We start from the raw sequence: 10,516 nt of genomic DNA on the forward strand, positions 1-10,516 counted from the left end.
ATTCTCTCCATCGAGTTTTCTAACGTGATGTCACAAGGTCATGTGCCTTTGTATAGCTGCTATATCCTCGGTCAAACTTGACAGGAACCTTTGTTTATATCCACCATCCTGGAGGTCAAACCTGATCGGAACCTTTGTTTATATCCACCATCCTGGAGGTCAAGCTTGACTGGAGCCTTTGTTTATGTCCACCATCCTCGAGGTCAAGCTTGACTGGAACCTTTGTTTATGTTCTCCATCCTGGAGGTCAAGCTTGACTGGAACCTTTGTTTATATCCACCATCCTGTAGGTCAAACCTGATCGGAACCTTTGTTTATGTTCACCATCCTGGAAGTCAAACTTGACCGGAGCCTTTGTTTATATCCATCATCCTGGAGGTCAAGCTTGACTGGAACCTTTGTTTATGTCCACCATCCTCGAGGTCAAGCTTGACTGGAACCTTTGTTTATGTCCACCATCCTCGAGGTCAAGCTTGACTGGAACCTTTGTTTATGTTCACCATCCTGGAAGTCAAACTTGACCGGAGCCTTTGTTATATCCATCCTGGAGGTCAAGCTTGACCGGGACCTTTGTTTATATCCACCATCCTGGAGGTCAAGCTTGACTGGAACCTTTGTTTATGTCCACCATCCTGGAGATCAAGCTTGACTGAAACCTTTGTTTATGTCCACCATCCTCGAGGTCAAGCTTGACTGGAACCTTTGTTTATGTTCACCATCCTGGAGGTCAAGCTTGACCGGAACCTTTGTTTTTGTCCACCATCCTGGAGGTCAAGCTTGACCAGAACCTTTGTTTATGTTCACCATCCTGGAAGTCAAACTTGACCGGAGCCTTTGTTATATCCATCCTGGAGGTCAAGCTTGACCAGAACCTTTGTTTATGTTCACCATCCTGGAAGTCAAACTTGACCGGAGCCTTTGTTATATCCATCCTGGAGGTCAAGCTTGACCGGGACCTTTGTTTATATCCACCATCCTGGAGGTCAAGCTTGACTGGAGCCTTTGTTTATGTCCACCATCCTCAAGGTCAAGCTTGACTGGAACCTTTGTTTATGTCCACCATCCTGGAGGTAAAGCTTGACTGGAACCTTTGTTTTTGTTCACCATCCTGGAGGTCAAGCTCGACTGGAACCTTTGTTTCTGTCCACCATCCTCGAGGTCAAGCTTGACTGGAACCTTTGTTTATGTTCTCCATCCTGGAGGTCAAGCTTGACTGGAACCTTTGTTTATATCCACCATCCTGTAGGTCAAACCTGATCGGAACCTTTGTTTATGTTCACCATCCTGGAAGTCAAACTTGACCGGAGCCTTTGTTTATATCCATCATCCTGGAGGTCAAGCTTGACTGGAACCTTTGTTTATGTTCACCATCCTGGAGATCAAGCTTGACTGAAACCTTTGTTTATGTCCACCATCCTCGAGGTCAAGCTTGACTGGAACCTTTGTTTATGTTCACCATCCTGGAGGTCAAGCTTGACTGGAATCTTTGTTTATGTCCACCATCCTCGAGGTCAAGCTTGACTGGAACCTTTGTTTATGTTCACCATCCTGGAAGTCAAACTTGACCGGAGCCTTTGTTATATCCATCCTGGAGGTCAAGCTTGACCGGGACCTTTGTTTATATCCACCATCCTGGAGGTCAAGCTTGACTGGAACCTTTGTTTATATCCACCATCCTCGAGGTCAAGCTTGACTGGAACCTTTGTTTATGTTCACCATCCTGGAGGTCAAGCTTGACTGGAATCTTTGTTTATGTCCACCATCCTGGAGGTCAAACCTGATTGGAATGCTGCTTTTTAATTTCCCAAATCAATGCTGGTATTTACAGTGCCTGAGACTTGTTCTGTACAACAGCAGGAACCCTGTAGAAATATAGCATGCCGGACATGGAAGGAGCACACAAAATTATACACGTAGTAATACTTCTCAAAGCAATATGAAAATATATAATGGTACATGGAAGGCGCGCACTATCAACAATAACCACAGGCACAATGATGGCAGTAAGAATAACTACGTGTTATAAAAGATCCTTATTTTGCATGTTTCACTTCATTTTACATCCTCGTTGAGATTCACAAATAGATAATATGTAATTTGTTTGTGAAGTGCAGCACTCTGCGTTTGAGTCAACCTGTCAACCAAGTGATAGGTAAGCACACCTACTTATAAATCAGGACACACTCTCCATTCATTTGTGAGGGTGGACTTTACAACCAATGGAAATCTGGACCATTAGATGATTAGGGTTGGCTCAAATGGGGTTGTGAAAGTGCTGGGACTCTTTTGAGTAACCCAGGTGATAAGAGCTCCCCCAATCACAGACTATCACAAGTCAGTCAGCCCCACAGAGTTTTATGACAAGCCAGTGTGTTTACAAGTGTAAATTGCTGATTAATATTTCGGGGTTTTTTTGTATACATGATTGAGGCTCATGGAAGAGCTAGAGTAGAATGAAATGGAACAAAATGGAAAGGGAAATACCAACAGCAGTGAAGAAGTGAGAGTGAGATCAAGGGGAGGGGGAGAAAGACACATGGAGGAAAACAAGCTTCACACAAGTTAAAACACAGCAAGGAGTTGAATGGGAAAGTGGGGGTAAAACAGAAAAGGAACAAACCAACCGACAACTAACAAACAAAAAGAGGTGAGGGAAGGAGGGGGGGGGGGATCACAAAAAAATTGGTACTTACTTTCGACATCAACAGCACCCTCTGTTTCTTTGGCACATTCCAAATCTGCATTCCATGATATGAACCCAGCCAGCCAGCCACAAAATATTTGTAGCTGTCCAGGCTCTTACAAGCTTTCACAGCCTCCTTTGTGTGGTAGGAGGAAGTGTTTACTGGATAATTATAGATATTGGGGTACTCTAGGTCAGGGAGCTGCTCTGCATCACGGTGCCTCTCCATGAGAGTCAGCAAATTTCCAGGCAACCTGTTGTGATCTGTGACCCCAGCAACTTCTAATTTGAGATTATACCTGCCTACTCCACTTATCAAAATGACTAACATTAGATTGTCTAGTATTCTAGAGACATTTACAGTTGCTGATATTTTTCCAGATATTTTGTTTTCCCGATCAAGATCCGGATTGTTTACAATCTGGATGACCGACAAAATGGCGGACCAACAGGTGGTGACCTCACCAACTTACGTCATGGAGGAATTAATTTTGTCGATAGAAGTTTCTCAATCTCAGGTAGTCTATCATGGAGTTGATGTGGGTTACAGAGGACAGAGAGCAAAAGAAGCAATATCTTGGAATAGATGGTAGAAAACAGAGACCACCAACCTGCCTGCAATGTGAAGGCAACAGGCCTTGTGCTTCGTCCTTGTCACAGCAGATTCCAATAATTTTGAGAGTTTTGGATTCTAAAGAATTCAGGTGAGACGGCTGTGATTATGGGATGCTTGCCCATACTGGAGAGCAGTATTCCATTGAACTACAGACAAAGGCCTTGTAGATTGAGTAGTCTATGGGCTTATCACTTAGCCATTAGGGTCAGTGGGCCCTCTGTCTTCTACTGCTTCCTTTCTGGTCTTGCACCCACTGCTCTTTCCATACTTTCCATACTTTATTGTCCCTCCCTCCCCCCCTAGGTTTCTGCAGGGTACACACAGTCCACCATCAACTCTTCTGGTGAAACTACCTAAATCCAGGGTCACTGCACACCTGCACTCATTCGTTCCTCTTTTTCCCACCTGTGAAACCAACTTCCACATCCTCTTCAATCTCATTCTTCCCTCCAGGTATTCAAGACAGCTGTTCGCCACCATCTCAGATCATCCGCCATCCAAAACCATGACCTTTTCTACCCTCATCCCCCCCCCCACCCACCCAATCTCTCCTCTTTCCAAATTTCCAGTTTTCTCTCCTGACAGTTTCCTTCCATATCCATCCTTTCCACCCTCTGCATCCTCTCCTGCCCCTCATTCCTTCCCACACCCATTATTTGTCCAATTCTGCCTCTATCTTGGCCTTCAACTCTGCTGTTGGTGTCCCCCCCTCCCTCCTCTTCTCTCAACTGTTCCTTTTGTCCTTTTGTGTCCTGATCCATTCAATGTACTAATTCCAGTTCTTCCACGAGCCTCGACTATGTATCCCAATTTTTTTTTTTTAGCAGAAATAGCTCTGGACAACCTTCCTCATCCTGAAATGTGGAAATAATATAATTTCCTCAAAAAGTTTCGACCTATAACATTCCTATAAACTACAAACACAATAGGAATCATCACAAAAATGTTGCGTAACTATTTAACATTTCAACTAAACAACAATGCTTGGAATCAGAACAAAAAATGCCTGCAGAAGAAACTGTTACGGAAATAAGGATCAGCTATCGCTGAACAAATCAATCTGAGTTCCAATACAGCTGCAGCACAGTATAATGGTCACGGCGAGAAATCCATAAACTGGATTCAGAAACAAGGAAATTGCTTACTGTTCCCAAAATATTCCACAAAAATCAGCGACTCCCAAAACAAATTCTGCTGATGCACAAAGGAGGTGTCAGCCTCATTGAATGATGATACAACAAACAACTAAGATTGACCTTGTATATTAAAAGTTCAACAGATCATCCAATATAATTTGCACATGTGTATGAAGAAAACTAGCCTGATGCTGTCATCACACCGTGCGACAAACTACCAAGAACAAGTACGATTATAAATGTAACACCGGGGAGAGAAATGATACGGAACACAGCCCGAGCAAAATACAAAGAGGACAATGAACAAGTACAAAACAAAATGTATCAAAATCTGGAGAATGACAAAAGATCGGATGATTTATTTAAATAAATAAAAAGAACTACGCAGGCTGGAAATAGATAAAGGCTGACTGCAGGAGCTAAGAAGAGCAGCTTGATATAGAGAATGAGTAATGAATGACCTGATGTTCCATTAAGCTTAAACAGTGACAACAAGACAGTGTGACCAGATGTGGTATTCAGTGCATAGTCCCAAGTGGGACAGACGCTCGTCTCCCGATGGAGGGTGGTTGTAGTCCGGCTGCATTTGGTGATAAAGATGTTCTTGAGGGTTTTAAGTGTATTAAAAGGTTTTGGAGTTTTGGGGGTTCTTAGGGGTCTTAAAAACATCCTACGGTTATAAAGAGCCGAAGGGGTCTTAAAGGTTTTTCGGAGTATTAAGGACCTTGGGGTTCTGAAGAGTCTTGGAGGTATTAAGGTTATTTAAGGGGTCGAATGGGTCCTACAGAGTCTAAAGGGGTGCAAAGTGTTGAAACGGTCCTAAAAGGACCAAAAAGGATAGAAAAAGACTGTCTCCTCTCTGCCCCACCCCAACTCTCTGTCCTCCCCTCCCCCTTTATTTCCCTGTTCTTCAAAGCAAGAGGGAATTATTGCCATTAAGAGGTTAAAATTTAATTAAGAGGTGAATTTAAATTATGATTTAGATCAAATTAAATTAAGAGGATGAAGAGTTTAAAATTAAATAACGAGGGTCGATAATGGAATCTCACAATATGTGATGGATATACAAACATAGATTACATTTTGAGTTAATTGGCTAATTATCTCACCACCTAGATGGAAATTTAGAAAGGGCTCCATTAGTTTTTGCACATTGACGTCATGAATCATCATGTTGAGTTTCAAAACGATCCGTTAAGCCGCCTCGGAGGAGAAGGGAAAAAAGGAAAAATGTTAATGGACCTAATGTCCACCTGATGAGGAAGGACAGAGCATTTAACAATGTAGATTGTAGACCCTCGCCAGGGTGTTTGTTTCGGCGATACCTTTCACACCACAAGCCACTGAGTGCAACCGATTTAGAGATTAAAAACACATTTTTATAATTTAGCATATTTATTACAAACGAGTGTGTGCCCGTACGTGCGTGCGTGCAAAGAAGAAGAATTGTGGGCAAAAAATAAATAAATAAATAAACGTTCAAACCGTGTGCCAGAAGCAACAACCACACAGGCCGTTCCTTCGCTCTCGCGTGCCCATACGTGCGTGCCCGTATGTGCAAAAAAAAAAAGAATTGTGACGTCAATCGTGATGTCATAGCACCGTGTCCTGTCATTGGTTGGCAAATAAATGGCCCGTAGGTGCGTGGCCGTACGTGCAGAAAAAAAAAAAAACTTTCAAACCGTGTGCCAGAAACAACAACCACACAGGCCGTTTCCAATGGCACCCAACAGTGATCCTCAGGCAGTGTCAATTGTGACGTCATATCAAACGAAGAAGAAGAAGAAGAATTATGACGTCAATCGTGAAAAAAAGAAGAATTGTGACGTCAATCGTGACGTCATAGCACCGTGTCCTGTCATTGGTTGGCAAATAAATGGCCGTAACTTGGGAACCGCTTGTCCGATTAATATCAAACCTTGAAAAGGCACATCCGCGGGTCCCCAACAATATTCCTGGCAAGTTTCAATTACATCGGACCAGTGGTTGTCGAGAAACAGCGGTCGCAGACACACACACACACACACACACACACACACACACACACACACACACACACACACACACACTTCAATAGGTTCTTCCTTTCGGATGTGGCTAAGTATCAGTACCCAGTGACTCATCTAAACGTGTCAGAAAGACATAAAGCGGTCAACAAGGGAGAGCTAAAATAGGACAGGAAGATAACTTGGATAATTAATATGATCGACATTGTTCCAATGAGATTTGGAACAACTGGATTGATGAGAAACAGCTATTTTGAAAGAGATACCAGGAATTAATCATTGAGCTACCACTCGAAGCTGTGAAGGATTTGGAGACAGTCTTGATTAAATTTTGACAAAGTGCCTATGAGGAATGATGTGCTGCACTGGCTCTGTACTTGTAAACAATTCTGCATCGAAAGCGTATGAAAGCTTGCACTCCAATGACTCAAAAAAAGTCAAAACTTGGACAATACTTGGAAAAAAGCAATTTGTGTATCATATTTGGAATATACTCGTACGTACAGGCTTCGTTACCAGGATAAACTGGAACGGCACTCCTCGGTCGAGTGCATATGTCCGCCAGGTTGAACAGTTTACGTTTTATATCCCACTGGTCGGCCGGATCTGGATCTGGACCTTAACCAACATCAAATTGGCTTGTTAATGTCACATACCCAACTCATCCACCAAGTTTAGTCCGAATTCGTCCACAACTTTTTGAAACATCATGCTATGTATAGTTTTTGGCCGCAAATCTAAGTGGTGAAGAATCACTTTCAATAAAAAAATTTAATTCAAGTATCCGGATCTGGATCTTCACCAAAATCGAATTAGAAGATGCATCGGGTGAACAAGATGGATACAGAAAGAAACATACATACATGCATTCATTCATACATACATACATACATACATACATACATACATACATACATACATACGGAGCATGTGCCAGAGCGCATCGCTGCATCCACTTTCCGTCAGTACTCCAGGGACCTCCATCTGGCCATCCCAGATACCTGTCCCATCCACATCTCTTAGGGATAGGACCCGTTTAGTCGCTGACACTCGACCAAAGAAAGGAAACTTTAGAATGCTTAGAAAGGAAGCTCTCAGGAGGGAAAACTAGAAATTTGAAAGGAAGAGGGATTGGGGTGAGGTTGGGGGTGGGGGCATTAACGATACGTATACCCAACAAAATACACCTGGTCCCTGAATGGGACCAGGTGTATTTTGTTAGAAATGCTAACTCCCTGCTCTTTCTACCCTCTGATGCCCCTTCATGCATACATTCTTCCTTCAAAATGCACAGCAATCTACTTTATTATATGTAATAATCGGTTGACCCGATGGTGTTCTCATCTGAGCTTGTGGTGCATGATGCAGGGAACCCAGGTTCAAATCTCATGGAGCCAAATGCGTTTACCCAATGTATCCTTATGGTCTTGTCGTTCGTATATAACTATGTATATCAATGTCTCCTCGTACATTTGTCCTGCATATGATATCTGCCCATGTTCCTTCATGAGCCTTAGATCAATGTAGAAAAAAAAATGATTGTCCATTTCTTTCCTCTTCTCTTTTTTTCATTACATATCCTCTCAATCGTTCCCTTTTGTATTCCCACGATACTCCCCTTCCTTTTTCTACCAATTTTACCTTTTGCTCATTTTCTCCTATTAACAACCTCCTCCACTGCTGATGTAACGTTTCAATGTCTGACTTTTCTAACTGTGAGCACACCTTTAACAGTACGAGTACATGTGAAAGGTTCCTCCTTTTAATTAACCACTGATGATTATGAAGAGCCATGGTCATGCACACAATAAGGAGCTCTGCTCCAAAAGTCGATATTGTGTCCAGTATGTGATTGCAGTGAAATGATGCATTGTGTTTATTTTTTTTGGGGCGTTTGTGCATACTGTATTTATCCCTGCAACAATGTGTCGTTACCTTACTTCGCAGTCAGTTTATGGACTGCAGAGTGATTCACGGCACCCGAGCCCCACACACTCAACCACACGCGATGCACAACCACCCACAGAGGAAGAACTCAAACGGCAGGTATGAAAGCACAGGCCCGTGATTGAGCTTTAGGTTTAATGGGGTGGATGAAGTGATAAGGTACGGTGCTCGTCTGTTTGAAAAGCATAGGTGGTTTGGGGATGTGCACAATCTCGGATAGACATAATGGTGATTCAAGGGCCCTCTCATGTCTGGAAATTATTTTTCACACAAAGTATTCTTTTTAAAAACTCTATCACCAGACTCTGGTTCAGAAGTGCTAGATAGTTTGCTCTGAGTCTGGGAGGTCCATTTGATATCCACTGTGGCCAAGTCATACGAAGTCATATATTCCTTGCTTTGATGCTCAGCATTTAGAGGACAAACCCCCTGGGTTTAGCTCGATCGAGAGGAGGAAATCCCTTTTTAATTGCCCCTGCTGAGTGTGGAGTGGAAGGAAATGCCATCATTATGGCATCACCGGCATTCAGTGTTCTGGGAAGTGACGTCACTTCCTCCAACCTCAGTGGCTCTGTTCATCTGACGTCATGTCTTGCGTTATCTCATGTATTTGTCTGCATCTGTGTGATATGTGTTGCAGCTCCTCCATGAGCCTTAGACCCTGTAGAAAAAAAATCATTAGTTGTAACACACCCTCTATACCATCATCGAGGATCTAGTACCCCCCCCCACCCCCTTTTTGGTCAACTTTTGTTTTTCTGCGTCAGCTGTTGAACTTCTTTAGCAAAACCCAGAGGAGCTTCTGTCAGTCACAAAATGGGCAAAACATTAAGGTCACATCGTAAAATACACTGCCATGTATTGGAGAAGTTTTTTTTTGGCCAGATTACCGATGAGAATAAACCAACTGGTGTGCCAGAAAAGATTTTCAATTTCGCAAGTATATTGGTTTTTCGAGTATGGTTGTTTATCCATCAGTCACCTCCAGGTTGCAATTCCACACCGATATTCACGAAACTTAATCAACTGATTGGGCTAGTCAAAAGCTAGACGCTAGAGGTTTTTGAGGTCAAAAGGCCAAGGTCACTGCAAGGTCATTTGAGATAACTTGGCACGGAGTCATTGCTGAGACTTGCGGTTTGTGTTGCTACATTCCACTCGACCAGTACTTTAAGATCAGTGGTGGGTCAATCACTTCTAGTGAGCAATTTTTCTCAAGCGGTCAAAATCAAAAATTTGGACCTCAAGGTAAAATTTCTAAAACCGTCAATTTCCATCCAATTAACTTAAAATTTCAACAAGCTTTGCATATTGGGGTCACTGAATCGGTTCAGCAAAGTCAGAACGATCCATTTGAACCATTTTGACCTGTCAACGGTTTCCATGGCAACAATTTCACCCCCCATTATAATCAAATGGGACTTTTGCAATATTATTACTGCCATATCTCAAAATGGTTTCACGATACCAAATTGAAACCTATACAGCCTATTTGTACATATGTGTAGGATATGTGAGTAAAACATGGTCAAAAGTAGTCAAAGGTCGAGGACAAGGCCATCCGAAACATGTAAAATACTTATTAGGCCACGGTTAGAGGACTAACATCCGAAACGTGTTATGTATAACAATCGATCACAGAAGACAATCGATAGGTCAAATTTTCGAAATTGCTGTTTCCATGGCAACTATTTTTTTTTTAATTTAATTCGGATTTCACAAGTATCGTGCCATGCACATCTTTGTTGTTTATTTATTCGTTTCTTTCTTTCTTCCTTTATTCACGGTGATCTTGGCTCATGGAAGATTTTGCACATAAATCACAATCACACAGGACAAAGTCATTGGTACATTAATTACAATTATATGGGATTTGAACTTTGGTTCGTTGTATCATGAGCCGGAGATTCAGATGGGAACACTTGTATGCATTTTTAATGTTTGCAGTGTTTTGTGAAAGAACAATAAAAATTGTCTTACAGTGCAAACCCACCGAGTTCTCTTGCACTTTTTACTTGTGCACTGCTGTTGTGCTCCTAATGGCCTTTTTTAGTTCATGTAAAACTACATTAATGTCTCCTCGTATCTTTGTCCTGCATATGATGTACGCACATGTTCCTCCATGAGC

General features: G+C 42.3%; 1 protein-coding gene across 3 annotated transcripts in view; it reads left to right on the forward strand.

Annotated features, from left to right (window-relative positions):
* LOC147032477 (regulator of G protein signaling 7-like) overlaps positions 1–10,516 on the forward strand; it is a 323,631-nt gene that overhangs the window by 268,334 nt on the left and 44,781 nt on the right. For all 3 annotated transcript variants that reach the window (XM_085870131.1, XM_085870132.1, XM_085870133.1), the window contains exon 10: positions 8,389–8,487. In XM_085870131.1, the coding sequence (XP_085726257.1) occupies positions 8,389–8,487 (99 nt within the window). The remainder of the gene's footprint in view (positions 1–8,388; positions 8,488–10,516) is intronic.

Source organism: Eptatretus burgeri, chromosome 2, assembly GCF_056783735.1.
Source record: "Eptatretus burgeri isolate ZD-2024b chromosome 2, Ebu_testis_v1, whole genome shotgun sequence".
Classification (NCBI taxonomy): Eukaryota; Metazoa; Chordata; class Myxini; order Myxiniformes; family Myxinidae; genus Eptatretus; species Eptatretus burgeri.